The sequence below is a fragment of the Montipora capricornis genome, chromosome 9, assembly GCF_036669925.1.
Source record: "Montipora capricornis isolate CH-2021 chromosome 9, ASM3666992v2, whole genome shotgun sequence".
Taxonomy (NCBI): Eukaryota; Metazoa; Cnidaria; class Anthozoa; order Scleractinia; family Acroporidae; genus Montipora; species Montipora capricornis.
The window spans coordinates 41885426-41902925 of record NC_090891.1 but is presented as its reverse complement, the minus strand read 5'-3'; the positions used below and the strand labels follow the sequence as shown (position 1 = coordinate 41902925).

Genomic DNA, 17500 nt, shown 5'->3' with positions numbered 1-17500 from the left:
AACCATGAGGCCACCGCACCTCCCTTTGTCAGAGGTCAATATGACAATTCTAACTCAGTAGCGCGCAAACAAACTTGAGGAATATTTCAGTGGAATTTCTATCTAAAAACATTCCAAGTTAATTGTCGTGGAAGAGTAAAATTATTATTACTGAAATTAAATTTAGTCACATATCAAGAGATAAATAAACCAACTGATAAATTATATCATTCGTTCCAGCAATGTAATTGCTCTCTGGATCAGACTTCATCCAAGACGAACAAAAGTCTGGCTTCACACCACTGAGCTTCCTCTGTCAAATTATGTTTCTTAAAAAACTCCAACAGCTGTATATTGGGAGAGAAAAAGAAAAAAATTAAACGCTGAACATTGCGTTTCTTTCTGAGCCTATTTTGTAGTTTTTAATTTTAATTTTAATAGTCGTGGTTTTCTGGCGCAAGAGCAATATTTCACCTTAAATTCACTTTTTGGCAAAGATCGATTTTCAAAAACATTTAAAAGTACTGTTTAGTAAACAAGCAGGAATGTTTTATCAGGTTTTAAACCAGGAGACGAGGCTGAGTGGTTTTAGTCCCGATAAAACTTGACACGAACTGCAAGTTCATTGAACGGATTCAAAAACATTCTACAAAAAGCTGTCTCTCTCTGGAATCCAGACAGCGGTTCAAATAGACCACTTGCGTATTGTAACGGTTGGCTTGGATCGAGTATGAAATGGAGGCTAATGCGGGGGAATCCTTTCACATGCAAATTATTTCCCCCGCATTAGCCTCCATTTCATGCTAGATCCAGTCTAACCGTGAGAATACGAAACTGGAGAACATTAGCATGCAAGAAAAACAAACTGTGTCTTACTAGTATGATTATTAGTATGGATCCACCCCAGGTAAACTAGCAATCGTGAGGGACATGGAAAGGGCATCCAAAGGAGATCTTTGAACCGGAAATCTACCTAGCACAGGCTTCATGAAGCCTCTTGTTATCAGGCTCACCTTTCTGTATCTATCAACAACATCAAAGCCACACAGGTGTTGCAGCTTGTGTAAATCGACAGGACAAAGATAGATTGGCTGTGCTGAAAAAAGAAAGCAGAACATTCGCAAAATTTCAGATGTAAAAAAAGCGAAGTGACTCAGTGGCTCAAAAAGGCAGCTTCAGTATCAATACTAGTCATGCGAAGTTTTACAAAGATAGATTGGCTGTGCTGAAATATATCTTAGGTCATACGAGAGTTCGTATGACCTAAGATATAAGACACTTCAATCATACAAAGGGTGTCAGCTCAAATGTTAGCAGGTTCCCACCACAGAGTGTCTCAGCATTATATGTGGTGTGAATTTGCTGGTTCTCTACTGTGCTCAGAGAGTTTTCTCCTTTCCCCAAAACCTATGTATAAGTTTGATTCGATTTGCAGTTTCCCTTTCGCCCTTACGGGCTCACCATAAAACGTATGTCATGCTATGATTGGCTAATTTAGTGGACCGTATCAGTGTATCAGAAGGCTTCCTGACCCGACAAATGAATTGTAAATGTTCAGTTTAATACTACAACAAAATCAAAAAAAAAAAGGAAAGACGAACGTTTCTTAGCTAAAAAGGACGTTGTTTAACTCTGAAACATTCTTGGTTGTTGTTCATTCAATGTAAACAAGAACTTTGACACAAGGTGATCACGTGCACCTTTGTGATTGCCTACCACGTGATCAATTTCTTTCTTTTGACCCCTTTATTCATAGAAGTCAGAGACTGCAGAAATTTTAGTGTTTTTACGATTGACTGTCATTAAGTTATTTTTTTCTTTCTTTGTCTCTTGGCTTGCCTTTCACTGTAAACTCCCAGCTTTTGCGATACTTTTTGGTGCAAACGTAACGCAAAACAATTTTTGACTTGGCATCAGATTAGACTGAACCAAAGAGGAATTATGAAGCGGAAACAACATGTTCAGTCCTTCCTTAGTGTGTGGAATAAACGTTTGCTTAGCGCAACTGCAAGACATGCATGACCTGCAGGAAAACGTCCGTCAGAGCAATTTGCTGTTACTTTTCTTTGCAGACTATTTAACTTAATGAAGAAACAACTGAGTTTTTCTCAAGAGCGTGCTTTTTTAACTTTGACCTGAATTTATTACCAAAGATTAAAAAAGAAAAAGACCTCAAAACGAAACAGGACATTACAAAATAATTCAACGTGTGAAACGTGTGAGCCTTCCTTACCCCCCTCCCCCACCCCCAAAGGGACAATGCTGGTACGCCGTCTGGGTGACCCCTCAAATAATGGTCTATATGACACCCCCCACTTGAAAAAATTCACTGGAACGCTGCCGTATTCTACAATACAGCCTACTGTACGGCCTGCTATATTTGAAATTTGGATGCAACATTTTCTACCAAGTTTTTTTGTTGTTTTTGTTAAATCAACTTGTGAAACTGTTTGAATCTTGCGAGCAGCTATTTCAAAAAACAATGAGATGTAATCGTTTTTCATATTTTTAGGTATGCCAATCATTTGTGGCAGACTGCGGGCAGTTGAACGCTCCATTACTAACCTCGTTTTCTCGGTCCGTACTGGACCTTTGTGGACCAAGCTGTTTCCCGTTAATTTATGGCCCAAGTGCATAAATCAACGGAAAAAATTTTGGTCAGTAACTTGTCCTGAGAAAACACAAATGATACTATTATTTGAAGTCCGCGTTTCAAACTGGTCTTTAGCTTCATTCTTTGTCATAATCTTCACTGATCGTTTCTCAGGTCACTGTTATCATCTTTTTATCATCATCATCATAGTCTTCATCTTTGTTGGTATCATTATAAATGTTCTCGCGCCCGTCGTCTGTGCCACAACAGCCACAAAGATCAGTGCAGTTTAGTCCTGCTTTCCTGTACTGACAGATTGGTAGCACACCTTACCTCGAGACACTTGCATTTGACAAGATGGACGATAATATCAGATGTGGGGGAGGGGGGGGGGGGCAGTGTAGTCATCACCGGAATCCACATTTTCTCGTCTTCTTTATATTTCCACACATAGTCGTTTCGCGACGGTAGAACTGGATTGCATGGTGCCGACTTTGTCGTTACTTTATACTAGAAGATGAAAATGGGCTCGTAAAAAAGACTGATGCAGAGAAGCCAGATTCGGTGGAAGCTGGAACAGCCACCATCTTAAAACTCCTTGACTGTGTGTGTCCGGAGAGTGCATACAGATCTTAGTCTCCCCATTTGCAGAGGCATCTACGGCATGCAAGAGGATCTTTGTGTCTACTTCTTCCTCGTCACTCTTCTTGACCCTTTGCACTCACAGCCGTATGCTACCACTACATCTGTTCCATTTCATTGGGCATGCTCGATGGCTTTCTCTGCAAAGTACTCGGCAGGTCTTTCTTTGTTTTGACATCAGAAAGCGGCATCTTCATTGTGACCTTGGCGATGTGAATGGAAGAAGTAATGCGGTAATGCTCCCCTTGCTTCTTCAGGCGTGTTGCTTCCGATCAAAGATGAAGCGGATCTCATCATTATCACTATTAATATTTTTCACATATGCAACATTTAAATTGATCTGCAAGATGCGAACAGGATTTATCCAATCCGGCTCGTCCAGATATTGCACTTCAGCCACAGCATCCATGACAGAAAGCCGCATTCTTTCGCCCTGGTCCTCCGGCAGCATCTTGGAAGGTGTTGTTTCTTTCGTTCGAGCTGTTCGGTAACTTCTCTAGGATAGGCATCAATGCAGAGCAGTGGAACATTTCGCCGTCCCCAGCAAACAGTGATCTTGGAACCACTGTAGACTAGCGTATGTTCCGACAGCTTCTCTGACTTCAATCTCAGGACTTCTCTAGCATACCACCAACACTCAAGCAAACAGGTTTTGGTCTTCTTGTAAATCTACTGTCTGGCCGTCGATAGAAAGCTTGATCTACTTTCCTAAGGTCTTTCATGTCTGAAGCTTCCTCTTCTTCATTCGCTACCAAATACCCATCTTCCCAGAATGAATTCGATCTTTGACAAAATTGTCAAAGAGTTAGTTTGTGGCCAATGTCATTTTGTCACATAAGACCATTCTTAACCTTCGCGGGTACTACAACCTTTGTAACAAGGATGTACAACTCGTCATTCTCCTGAATGAAAGGGTTAGTAAAATTTTCAATAGTTTTCACTAATGGTGTTATGTTTTTCTCTTCATTCACTGAAAAGATTGTGCCAGACATTTCTTTTGCTTATTCTGCCAGACGGGCAAGTTCCGGAGGTATGTGGCAGAACTTGGTGGGGGGGGTTGGCGGGCTTCTCCCCCCCCCTCCCCCCCCCCCCCCCCCCCGAGACTTTCATTGAGCAATTAATGTGCTCTAGGGCATTGGCCGCAACCAATGCACAAAATGGCAAATACGGGTTCTTGTTATAGACCTCGTTGCCTTTGAGAAACACTGCTGCGACTTTTGCATTTTAGCCACATAAAGAGGTATCATTCTTGCATAATTTAGTTGATCGTAATTTATGCAAAGAAGTGCTTTGTGAACAACTGCAGTGATGTGAAATGCAGATGCCAATCCACTGTTCGGACCGCTCTAATGAACATCATCATCTCCGTAATCATGGGCACGTAGCCTAGGAACACCTGGAATTCTGGACTCTTGCTATATTCCCTCTGGAAGGTCTATATATAATCATTCTCCCAATCACATCCAGGGTCTTCATGCCTTGCATCAATCTCGCACTAGCTTCCTGTACTTCCTTCTTGGTGCCGTTTCACAAGCATTTCCAAGCTGCTTAGCATATTCCTTGATTTGGTTTACCATCAGTGGATCTTGCCGAGATAAAAATGCCCTTTGGTAGAGAATGAACAGAGCTCGCAGGGTCACCCCATGAATAGCTTCTCCTCTGTTCACGTGCTTTCCCTCAAGGATCTGCTTTACTGTTGTTGGACTATTTAAACTTATTTCTTTATTCTTACTTGTATTTTTTTAACAAATACAATTTCACAAAAACTCAACATGTCATAAAGTAAGATAATATATATAAAACAAACAAGGCTATAATTCTCTACATTTTATCTGGATTCCATTACGTAAAGTGCTCGTCAGCAAGAATCCAAATATCTAAATTCTTTTGATGGGTTGCCTGTGTCTTTTTGCAGTAAATCCAAAAAATGGACGAAATGGTGGACACTAGTACTCTGAGATTATCTTACAGTATGATAAAATTTGTGCTTTAACATTGCTTTCAATGAACAGAGAGTTTAATTATGAGACTGGTGTGCTTTGAGAAAATTCTATTATCAAAATCGTCCACATAGAGCCTCACTTTGGTGTTGAAATGATCACGTGACCAACAAACCATACATTCACTTGTACTAAGAGGCATGCCTAATGTGTTGTGTTAGATTTTAGCTGTTTAGATGCAAATCATTTTACAAAATACCCCCTCAAACACATCCGAGCAGGTTGCAAACTTGGCAACAACACTTTTCTTGATATCTAAGGTCCCCAGAACATGGCTAGCTTATTGGCTTGCTTTCTCAACTAATTTCCCACGAAACCTAATTTTTGAACAAATTCTCCTGGACTATTTCCTTTGTATATGAGTTGGAGCCTTCCCATCTTGAACATCATAATCTAAGCTATCTGGGCCAGCTTTCACAACCCACACACAGGAAGAGTAATAACTGTGCACTGAGACATTAATTTAGATGCAAGGCTATTTTGATGAGCACCACAAATTGTCTCCTTGTTGAACATCACTCACATCTGGGAATACAGACAATTAACATCACAAAGTGTCCCCTAGGGGTGCAGGGATAGCGCAGTGGTCAGAGCACTCGCCTCCCACCAATGTGGCCTGGGTTCGATTCCCTGACTCGGCGTCATATGTGGGTTGAGTTTGTTGGTTCTCTACTCTGCACCGAGAGGCTTTCTTCAGGTACTCCAGTTTCCCCTCTCTTCAAAAACCTATGTTTGACTTGATTTGCATTAATTTGTTAATTTCAGTTTACAGTGTCTCCAATGAGTGCTCCAGTGCTAGAATGATTAGACACTTAAATAAAGTTCCTTTCCTTTCCTTTCCTTTTCCCTTGACTCCAGTTCTCTGGTAATGATAAACAGCTGCAGTTACTCTCAGTAGAAAATAACAATAAGCATTACACTTACCTCATTGCTAGCCTAAACAGGTAGAAAATGCTTTAACTTAAAGGGAGACTTAAATTGTGTGTTCACACTTAACGTTGATTACAGCTATCATACTCCATTCAATTTTATTCAATTATGTTTTTGTTCACATCTGCAAAAACTCAAATACAATAGACAGGGTAACTTCACAGTGAGTCAAAATGGACACCATATCACGTAGCTGCCACGATTATCATCACCATGCTTGGGGCAAGAAGAGAACCAAGGATAGCTTCCAAGAAAAGAAAAAGACAAATCCAAATCTAGCAATTAGAAATTTCGTTCGCTCATACTGACACATGTTTGCCATTCTGTTCAATTATGCACTGTAATTAATTCAAACAGCCCCCTTGAGGTTTGTTTGAAATAATTATAATCCAATATTATAATAACGTACTGTAATTAGTTGATGTGAACCCATTCCAAACTTAATTGGATTATAATTCAATCATAATTGAGGCCTACATGTAATGTGAACATGGCTTTAGTGTTGAATATCAAAGTCAGGCTTGCATCTATTGTAATTATCTGCACTTCTGGACATAAGTGTGTGCACCAGCCCCTTTCCCCTCACTGTTTTGATCCAAAGTCCTTGCTGAGGCCACTTACCAAAGTCCTCGCTGAGATGTCCAGAGCCATTCATACAACAAGAGAACCAGATGCAGTGTTCCAGACCCATCAGATGGGCAATTTCATGCACCAGCAACTTGCAACTACGCTGATGATGGAAGGAGATGAGGAAAAGATACACGATTAGAAAAAAAACAGGGAAATGCAAATGCTCTTATTACAGTTATTGCATGAAATTAAACATAGACCAATTTCGATATCAAAAAAATCATTCCTAAACAAAAGGCATCATCTCGCGGCTTTGGGGAGTAAATATAAGAATTTGTATGAGTTTATTCCCCAGAGCCTCGAGATGACGTCTTTTGTTTAGGACTGAATTTGAATATATCGAGATTGGTCTATTGAGAGACATAAACTGCGGCTACCATTTGTGGTGAACTTTTGCATGTCATGGCCAATAAACTGAGTTGCCACTTTTTTCCAGGAAAATACAATCTCACACTCAATTTTGCTAAAACCTCAAATGATTTGTTCAACTTTAACCCATTGACTCCTTAACAGTTCCCCAATGACCTGTAAAAATTGTCTGATGTTAAACAGAGTAAAATCTAATAAGTCTCACTCCAAGGGGTCAATGGGTTAAATGCCAAATATCTATAATGCACTGTTTGTTTATGTTTACTAAAGAGAAGCAGGCTATCAAGTTACATTCATCACCTGCATTTTTGGACACAAGAGATCTGATAGGAAGTGATAGATTAATGATGAAATGGTATATGAAATGAATCATATAATGAACTGCGGATATGAAATCAAGTGAAGCTATGATTTTCGCAGTTATGAACGCAATTTTTACAATTGCGTTAAGAAGCCTGAAAAATTCAGGACTTCAACGGGTTTTGAACCCGTGACCTCGCAATTCCGTTGAACCCGTGACCTCGCGATTCTGCTGAAGTCCTGAATTTTTCAGGCTTCTTTACGCAATGTAAAAATTGCGTTCATAACTGCGAAGATCATAGCTTCACTTGAAGTGATAGATTAGTTAACATGGTTAGAGACCTTTGCATGTAGTCCTGAGAGTAAAATTATATCTGGAGTACATGCGCGAAACAATGGAATCTAAACACCCTCTTCATTCTCAGTAACTGTTACTACACCTTAAGGCACAAATCAGACCAGGTCTACTTTTATACACTAAAACACTACCAACCACAGAAGTAAGGCAAGCACATGGCGCCAATTTAAACTTTTTTGAATTTAGTGTGTAGAGATCATATTTAATGTGCAGAGAAAACATTTACATCTATGTACCATTTTATAATATAACCTGTTAATTCAGTAAGTTACTGCAAGAGAGTTCAATAAACTACTATTTTTCTTATTCCTTCGGCATTTAATGTTGAAATTGAAGAGAAAGGTACGGCATGCATCTACAGTATTAACCTCCATTTCTTGATAATTATATTTTTCATTCTCACATGTGCATAACATGTCCAGTTACATACCAGTGTGTTGTTTTACCTGTAAAAGTATCTTTTCCTTCTCAAGACGATCAAGTTCCTTAGAGCACCATATCTGATACCAGTGTTCAGTTGAAAAGGATAAACATGGATTGTACCTTGCAAAACTAAACACCTATATTTAAAGTAAAAACTGTATGAATAGCAACAGAGAGTCTGACATTGCTCTTGAAAACACCAAATTCATGTTCAGCAGCACAATTTCCATTTTTGCTTGCAAATTGGATTATTCTCGACTTTTCAGATACTGTGTAGCTTTGACATTTAGTTGCCATAAGTTTCGTAGCCATGTTGACATGGCTAAAAATCCTTTGAACAAAGTGTAGGCTACCTGTCTCTCTTGATTATTCAAGGATCAATATTCAAATTTGGTAATTTGCTGTATTAAAAATCATTATTACAGTGGCTGCCTTACAATGAAGCTCTTGTTTACGGAATGCAAATGAGAATTTGGGTAAACAATGGAATCCATATATAATGCACACCGCCTTAGCAGCATAATTATACCTACGGCAACTCTTTGGTTTCCTGCTGCGAGACCAGCCACAAACAAGTCTGTCTCATCTTCAAAGAGATCCATCATTGTTAGACCAATCAAGCAGAGAGCATCCTCAGGGATATGTTGACGGAGAAGAGCATGGATGCTGTCTACCTTCAACTGTATGTGGCCTACAGGGACAAAACACCATACTAGGAATTTAGTTGGTTACATAAGTGATTGCAGCTTTCTTGACATTTTGATGGCAAATACCTGAGGTAATTCCTTGGCAATATTGTTTTTGTAACTATGGCCACTCTAGTTATAATAATAATCATCATCATCATTAAAGAGAGGGAAACCGGAGTATCCAGGGGGAAAACCTCTCAGAGCAAAGTAGAGAACCAACAAACTCAAACCACATATGGCATCAAATCCAGGAATCGATCCCATGCCACATTGGTGGAAGGCAACAAATCAACTGAAATCAGAACAAATCAAATCAAATGTTGGTTTTTTGAGGAGAGAGGAAAACCAGAGTACCCAAGGAAAAACCTCGAGGAGCAGAGTAGAGAACCAAAGAACTGAACCCACATATGGTGTCGAATCAGGGAATCGATCCTGGGCCACACTGGTGGACGGCGAGGTCACAGCGCCAGCCCTAGTGCTCCCCTAGTTCTAATAAATCCCAGCATGCAGTTCAACTTCTCGGCTGCACTTGTAAATAGCCAACTGGTTTGCCAGCCAGTTGGAGTTTTGCTAAAAGCAGGCCCGCGGCCCACGGCCCACCACGGCCCAGCGGCCCGGCGGCCTGCGGCCCACGGCCCGCGACGACCCGGCGGCCCGGAGGCCCACACAGTTTTGTTGTCCAGCGGTAAATCCACGCGCATGCACAGCTTTGCATCGGGTTTGGGCGCGCAAATGAAAGACGGTGAGTTTGAATTCGTTTACCATTTTAATAATCATTTCAATCCTTTTCGATCCTTTCTTTCGTTGCATGTTGCTAAGTGAAAAACGTTGTCATTCTCTGTTGTTTTCGTCTGTTTACAACAACAAACAGAAACAAGGATTCAAATGATTAAAATGGTAAACGAATAGGCCATTTCCGAGTTCATATCCGCCTCCTCTTCAAAGCGAGTCTAAGTGCAAAGTTTTTGTGATGGTAATTAGTTCTACTTTACATATGAATGAAAATTAATTTTCATAAGAAAAACTTCGCACTTAGACTCGCTTTGAATAGGAGGCAGACATGATCTCGGAAATGGCTTATTCAAACTCACCGTCATCCATTTTGCACGCCCAAACCCGATGCAGATCTGTGCATGCGCGTGGATTTACCGCTGGACAGAAAAACTGTGGAAAATCAGGACTGGGCTACCGGGCCACCGGGCCACCGGGCCGTCGCGGGCCGTGGGCTGCGGGCCGCCAGGCCGCTGGGCCGTGGCGGGCCGTGGGCCGCGGGCCTGCTTTTAGCAAAACCCAGCCAGTTGGGATTCTTAACGTTTGTTGTTGTGTTCTGTGGTTTTGTGTATTGCGTTTCATTGGTTCTGAAAAGCCCCTATGGGAAGTGGTCAATTAACTATGTATGTATGTATGTATGTATGTACATACATACGTACGTATGTAACTGCCTGCTGGAGCATTAATTTTGTTAACTGATTTATAAGGCCTCTTAACAGCTTTTAATGTACTAAATGAGAATGCAAAGTTCTGCTCTGAATATGACCATGAATGAATCCTTAAGTATTGAGAATGTGAACAGTGTATTCCTGAAGCAGTTACACCTTTAGACTAAGTTTAAACATGAACAATAAATGTTATTGTAGTTGTCATGGTCTATAGCTGATTAGGCCATGACTTTTAAAATGGGACAAAATGTGTTAACTTTTTTAATACGCACATGTACCTTGAGACCAACGGTAGTTGAGTTGCAGCTGTTTTAAATGCACGCGAGAACTCTTCCTTGCTCCTGCTTTTACAGAAAGGTCTTTTTCACACATCACTACACCACCTACATGGCAGGTTAAGCAAAATGTAATTAATAATATTACAACATATACTTTAAAATGCTTTATTATTCACCAAAGTGGAGGTAGATGTACACTGAGCTGAGATTTTGTCGCAGTATATGCAACACACGTAGGGGGTGTAAATTTCAGATTTTGGTCTCACTTAGGGTGTTCTGAGACATCATAAACCACTTTCATAAATGGCAACCATGTTTACATTCTTTAGTCTTTATGTTAACTAGACCTACTTCCCTCATTTTGAAACAAAAATTCTTTTGAAATTTGCTTGTCACAGCAAGGCTAGAAAGGCTTATTAGCATTAAAACAAAAGAATATATTATTTGGTTGCCATTATGAAAGAGGTCTATCTGTAGCCGTGAAGGTCTCCATTAGGGTTGCAGGCAAAAAAAAAGAAAAATAGACATGTTAAATATGGTCTCTTTTAGGGGTCAAAAAAGCCTGGGCCACACCCAGATTGGTCTCCTTTAGGGGTTTAATTCAAAATTTCCACCCAACCCCCCCCCCCTCCATATGTTAATCCCCCCCCCCCCCCCTCCTGGCTCAGGAGCAAATGGTACTTTGCCAGTCAACTCTGAGTTGACTCCTCGGGATGCACAAAAATCATTACTCATTTCTATGATAAGTACTAAAAATAAATCTAAAGTACAACAAACTTCAGAAGTTATTTCATTGAGATAAATCTCTACACCTAGTGTAAAGATATTGTGCCACTTTCTACTAAAGAAAAACATGGATGCAACTAGCCTGATTCTGAGGTACATGTAGTCCAGGTTGTTTGCAAACCACACTCTCCACCTCAGTCTCAGGAAGAGAGTGTGTGGGCCATCTGAGAATTAGGCTACAAATAAGGGTACTGCATAGCTGAGAGAGCTACCCCCTTCTTCTCGATGGGTACCTTACCCCCTTCCTTGCTAAGATATTTAAATGTAGATTTTTAAAATGGCTCGCTGGCTCGCAAATAGTCCACACTAGCCCAAGGTTGCAACCTTTGTAACGGGAACGAGGATTCTCCTGAAAGCTCTTGGCTGAACTGTCGGCAAATCCATGCAATTGTGACCAATACTTTGTTTACCTTTGCTTTCCGGTAGTTTAATACTCACTACTGGTAAAATGACAACAGGCAAGCCATAAAAACGTTGTGTGAAGTCGGCTAAGTCATCAATACAAGGACTACAATCCGAACTAGATTGGTTAAAATCTCCAAGTGGCTCAATGTAAATTTTTCCATTTGGGTATCTTTCTTTGAGATTTCGTCCCTCGGGAATAAAATTCTGTACTACGAATTTCACTTTACGTCCTGAAATCCACGGACAAGTTCTCACAAAGTTTTTGAATGATTGTCCTGCTTCATTGTATTGCGCCAGCCAGTCATCTTGACAAGTCGGGTGAGGAACTTTTGTAAAATAAACATTTTCTGAACCTGTCTCAAATAATTTAGGTATAGGAGATAATCCTACTGCGTTCCGACTTTGTTTTGGCGTTGGAAGGTGAAACCCTGGCGCAAAAGAAATTTCAGTACGTTGACGTTTTCTTTTCCTAGACGTTTTGCGCGCCAGGGCCGCCATCTTTATGAACTTAGTAACCAGGCCAAAAGAAGGGACAGCGAGAAAGGGGAAGTACTTGAAGTTACAGCTGAGCAGTGAGGAACGCAAGTGAACTTTTGTAAACGTTTCCTTAAAATCAGATATGTTTTTTTTCTTTTTCTGCATCCAGCGTTCATGTCTGTTTCACAAGAGCGATACGTTTCTTCTCCCTCTTCTCCCTCTCGTTTTCTCTTTTTATTTTCATTTTTGATGAATTTTATAAACAGAGCCTGAATTGTTTAGAACAAAAAGGGAATTTGCGTTAATTTTATTGCCGTTATTTGCTTTTAGCAAAGATTAGCTCAATATTTTAATTTTTTATCTTGTATGTCCCAGACGGTCCCAGACGGTCCGAGACATATTTCCCATATTTCTTTTTTCGTTTTCAACTTTCTGTGACCTGTGTTATCACATGACAATTTCAAGATGGAGGAAGGGTGGCATTTGGATGCGTTTGATGACGGCTCATTGAGTAAGTGTGAACGCCGTGAAACACAAAAACGGAATTTTGCGGCGGCTCTAATCAGACCTTGATTACCTTTAGGAATCGTCGGAGAAGCGCAGTTGAAGAAGTATGGACAATTTTTGGAAGAGTACGCCTCGCAATTGAAAGGCATCGAAGATGCTTTGGACGACACAGTTGGAGATTCATGGGATTTTACCTTGGACCCTATCGCTTTACAAGTATTGTACATCAAATATTTAATATAGCTATTATGCATTAGTCACTGTCTACATACGGCTTTTGTGAAGGGGTGTACAGATTGAAAGGCATGAATACAACTTATTATTATTAAGATTTACCGGGGCGGGTTGATCTACGCGTTCGTACCCAACTGTGAAACAGACCTTCCTTGTTTCTGTCAATCGAAAGTCACATGCTAACGGTATCAAAGAAAATGCCAAGGCAAATTGGCCCCCTCTGGTTCCTAATCTTGGTGTCAGTCTACCATCTAATAATAATAATAATAATAATAATAATAATAATAATAATATTATTATTATTATTATTATTATTATTATTATTATTATTATTATTATTATTATTATTTTTATTATTATTAATAACTTTATGCTTCAATCCACCCACAAAATGGCAAACCTCATTCAGAATGAAATATGTGCTGTGCTCTGTTCGAAAAGGCAATACAAACAACATGATGGAGAAAAGATGGCTATGAGAAATTTTGCACATAGCCGGTTTATTAAACTCTGAAAATCCAATACAAATAAAATTCATTAAACACGTATTGCCGGCGAAGGTGAGTTTAATAAACTGGCTATGTGCAAAATTTCACATCGCCATCTTTTCTTGGAGTTTGTCTGGTGATTAAGCGAGCTGAGCTAATGTTTAATAAGAAGGTAGAAGTGTTAAATCGTCATTTAAGTGTGGTCATCGACCGCCGGTTTTTAGATAATGTCATATTTATTGATTGTCGTATAATGGATGTCGTGTTCTTGATCTCGTTGACACACAAAAATTTTTCCATGTATCATGGCCCCCTCTGGTTCCTAATCTTGGTGTCAGTCTACCATCTAATAATAATAATAATAATGATAATAACAACAATATTATTATTATTATTATTATTATTATTATTATTATTATTAATAACTTTATTTAAGAGTCAATTGATTTAGCGCAAGAACACTAATTGGGGACACTAACAAAATTAAATAGAATCAAATCAATTGAAATAAAATATTGGTTTTTGTGGAGAGGGGAAAACCGGAGCAGTACCCAAAGAAAAACCTCTGGGAGCAGAGAAGAGAACCAACAAACTCAACCCACATATGACGCCGAGTCTGGGAATCGAACCCAGGTCACATTGGCGGGAGGCTAGTGCTCTCAACACGGTGCCACCCCTGCTCCCTGGATTCAGGGGGTAGTGTCACCATTTTGGGGTTGGATGACCCCTCTGTGTTGTTAAGAGAGAGGTAATTGCTCTTTATATGCCAACAGCTTTTGCAGTGTATAACCGTTATTAAATAGGTACATGTACTGATGAAATACGAGGATTTTCCTTTTTACTAAAAGATAGTACCTTGGCCTTTCATGTGGGGATATAAGTGTAGGTGGCGTCATGGTAACCAACACGATAAGCCAGGTAAATACAACCTTTCCCTTATTATGTCTGTAAAAAGCCGGTGACATAGGCTTAGTATGGGAGTTGTACGTTTGCTCCTATTCATGAGCTACATGTTAACATTGGATGTTGCAATAATATTGGTGATGGAAGGGAAGCCTGAGTTCCATAAACATCAAGGAGACCTGCTAGCTATTCCACAGGGAGATTTCTCTCAACCCTAACCGCTGCTGTGTGACCTTCCTTGGGTTTCCGAGTCTCTCCCATCTGATCTGGATGATGAATGTGGTTATGTGACCTAATGAAGTCACCATGTTGAAAAGAAATGTGATGTTTTGAAAACGTCAAAGTGTAAAGTTTCAATTTGTTTGCTTTTGTATAGTAAATTTACATTATCTTATAAACATTGATAATGTAGTACTAATTATTTTATTACTGGTACAATGTGAACAATTACAGCACACTGTGTTTTATCAGCCTTTTGAACTTTGAACCAAAAGGCTTTATTTACTTGCAGCTTCATTGACACGTCTACTAGTGCTGCCAATTTAATTTATTTGTGTAATTTTTCATCTTTGACTAGATTTTGCCGTATGAGCAATCCAAGCTCTTGGAACTCATAAAAACAGACAACAAGGTATATTGAATTATATAATAGTGTTCTTTTGAGCAAGACCAGTTTTATGACATTATTTTTTATTAACCTCTTGGAAATGGTGAATTTTAAGTAATTGGAGGCTTTAACAATGGGGTCAATGACACATGGTGATCTAATTAAAAGTAAATTGTAAATTGGCTTTCATAAGGATCATTAATTTTGTTCCATCAGCTATCAAAAATCGAGACATCTAGATCTATGGTTTGGGATTGATCTCTGCATTCAAAGCTATAATTTTTTATATCACTAGCATGAACTTGCTTGGTTCAATACAGTGTTTGTGTGGCACTTTGATAGTTTGACCAGATGTTACTCAAAATCATATTGTATCATTACACCTGAAGGGCATACATGGATATTCTAATGTCCTTCCTATATTGGCTCAAACTGTTTTGAAGTCAACAAAATTATTTTCTGTCTAGGTTTTAAACAAAGTGGTTATGGTGTTTGCTGCGTTGTGCCGAGAAATGGACCAACTGAAATATGAGGTATCAAACTTACGTATTAGTGCCTTAAGTGGATTTTTGGAGACGCAGATAATCAGCGATATTATATTGTGATCTGAATGAGTTTTGACCAACTTTTATATAGGTTTACAGTACATGTACAGTATGGTAATAAACTGTGGCTTCCAAGAATTGGCCCAAATTATGTACAATTTGATTTGAGAGGAAGGCATACAGTACCGCTCAAAAGTATGTTATCAGTCTCGTCTACTTTCTAAAGAGACAAGAGTCTCGTCTCGAGAGACACGACACTCATCTCTAGAGACAATACTCTTGTCTAGCGAGAATCACTGATTCAGAAGTGGCAAATAATGGCATAAATTTTGATAAAAATCCGACAGCTACACGAACGTTTGCAAATTTAAGGTCGCTCAAAGCAGTTTCCAGCACTTTCCAAGACGTAGATTTTTGATGGGTCATAATTACTACTCTTTATCAATTGATGCTACAATTATGGTATCAAAATACTGCCCTATCACTAGCAAACACGTTGGTATTATTTTTGTGACACAATAGGTTACCATAGCAATACTATGACCTGCTAAATACACCCTTAATTTCAGCTTTAAGTGCTTATATTTAAAAAACGGCACGGTGAAATGTTTTCTTATTACAGAATTTTGATTAGCAGGATAATATGTAACTTTTGGCAAAGTTTAAAAAAATTCTGTACATGGGGTTCCGAGCCGTCTTAATTTTTCGAAAATTTTAGGTGGCTCTGAACCCCATGCACAGAATTTTTTTAAAGTTACATCTTATCCTGCTAATCAAAATTCTGTTGTAAGAAAACATTTCACTTTGCCGTTTTTTAATTATAAGCGCTTAAAGCTGAAATTAAGGGTGTTTTTAGCAGGTCATAGTATTGCTATGGTAACCTATTGTGTCACAAAAATAATACCAACGTGTTCACCAGTGATTGGGCAGTTTTTTGATACCATGATTGTAGCATCAACTGATGAAGAATGGTTATAATGACACATCAAAATCTAAGTCTTGGAATGTGTTGGAAACTGTTTTGAGCCACCTTAAATGACAAAACGACGCTCTTGTCGAAATAAGGACCTTTACCTTTACCTCTTTTGAAAGGATGATAATGTGGTTTTTTTTTGTTGTTGTTATTTTCTGTTTTGTTGATTCAAATGATTTTATAACCCTTTTAGGCTGTCACTAAGTACTTCACCCCCCTGTTACTCTATGAGGAAGCAGGTATGCTGGAAATATAATTGTTATTTACCATCCTGTGGTCGATATTGGGAAAAAACTCTGCCAGAGGTCAGAAATACTATGTAGAGCGCAGGTTTTCCTGTGAAATAAAGACCAACCTAGGCTGGTGAAGAACATTTTAAGTTTTTATTCTAAAAACCTGAAAACTTAAAATGAAATGCTTGCAAATAATAAAAACAATCTAAGGCTGTAATGGCATCAAGAATTCCTGATTTCTAGTGAACAGACAACTAGTATACATGTAGAAAATAGGTAACACAAATGAAAGATAGAGGCTTAAATATACAACATGCAAGTTGTGAAGTAAACATAATCATAAAGTTAAATACCAATAAATTATTGTTAGACGTACATAGTTCATGGAGAAATTGCAATGTAGCAAGTGACATTATCAATATCTATTCATGCAATGATCAATACCACTGGTTGTAAGCAGGTCAGATGACAAAAGTCCACTTGCTCCCAGTACCAATCAGATTGCAGGCTTTGTTAAAATACTGCTCACACACGGGAAAACATATATAAGGTTATCAGGGCTGTCGTGTTACTTTGTAACTTCATGACTTGAACCTGCCTTATGCATTGTTACACTGTTTTGTCATTTCAATGTGTGTGCATTTTCCTGTTTAAACACTAACAATCCTGCCATCTTTGTTTTCAGCAGCTACATGTAGTGTAATCTAGGAAG

General features: G+C 39.0%; 2 protein-coding genes across 6 annotated transcripts in view; one reads left to right on the top strand and one right to left on the bottom strand.

Moving 5' to 3' along the window:
- LOC138016275 (archaemetzincin-2-like) overlaps positions 1–12319 on the bottom strand; it is a 13037-nt gene extending 718 nt beyond the window's left edge. Inside the window, exons 1-7 of one of the 4 annotated variants that reach the window (XM_068863445.1) lie at positions 11827–12319; positions 10625–10735; positions 8758–8915; positions 8248–8361; positions 6766–6874; positions 993–1075; positions 1–326 (exon numbers count right to left, since the gene is read on the bottom strand). The exon at positions 1–326 is cut by the window's left edge and continues 718 nt beyond it. In XM_068863445.1, the coding sequence (XP_068719546.1) occupies positions 240–326; positions 993–1075; positions 6766–6874; positions 8248–8361; positions 8758–8915; positions 10625–10735; positions 11827–12319 (1155 nt within the window). In that variant the 3' untranslated portion in view covers positions 1–239. Of the gene's footprint in view, positions 327–992; positions 1076–1185; positions 1205–6765; positions 6910–8247; positions 8362–8757; positions 8916–10624; positions 10736–11826 lie in introns of those variants that run through there. The other 3 variants (XM_068863446.1, XR_011125765.1, XR_011125766.1) reach the window with 3 other exon arrangements.
- A 431-nt stretch (positions 12320–12750) lies between these two features.
- Positions 12751–17500, top strand: part of LOC138015065 (WASH complex subunit 4-like) — a 38506-nt gene continuing 33756 nt past the window's right edge. For both annotated transcript variants that reach the window (XR_011125478.1, XM_068861974.1), the window contains exons 1-5: positions 12751–12809; positions 12882–13021; positions 15008–15061; positions 15505–15570; positions 16749–16794. Coding sequence is in view for 1 of the 2 variants with exons in the window: in XM_068861974.1 (XP_068718075.1) it covers positions 12764–12809; positions 12882–13021; positions 15008–15061; positions 15505–15570; positions 16749–16794 (352 nt within the window). In the remaining variant the exon portion in view is untranslated. The remainder of the gene's footprint in view (positions 12810–12881; positions 13022–15007; positions 15062–15504; positions 15571–16748; positions 16795–17500) is intronic.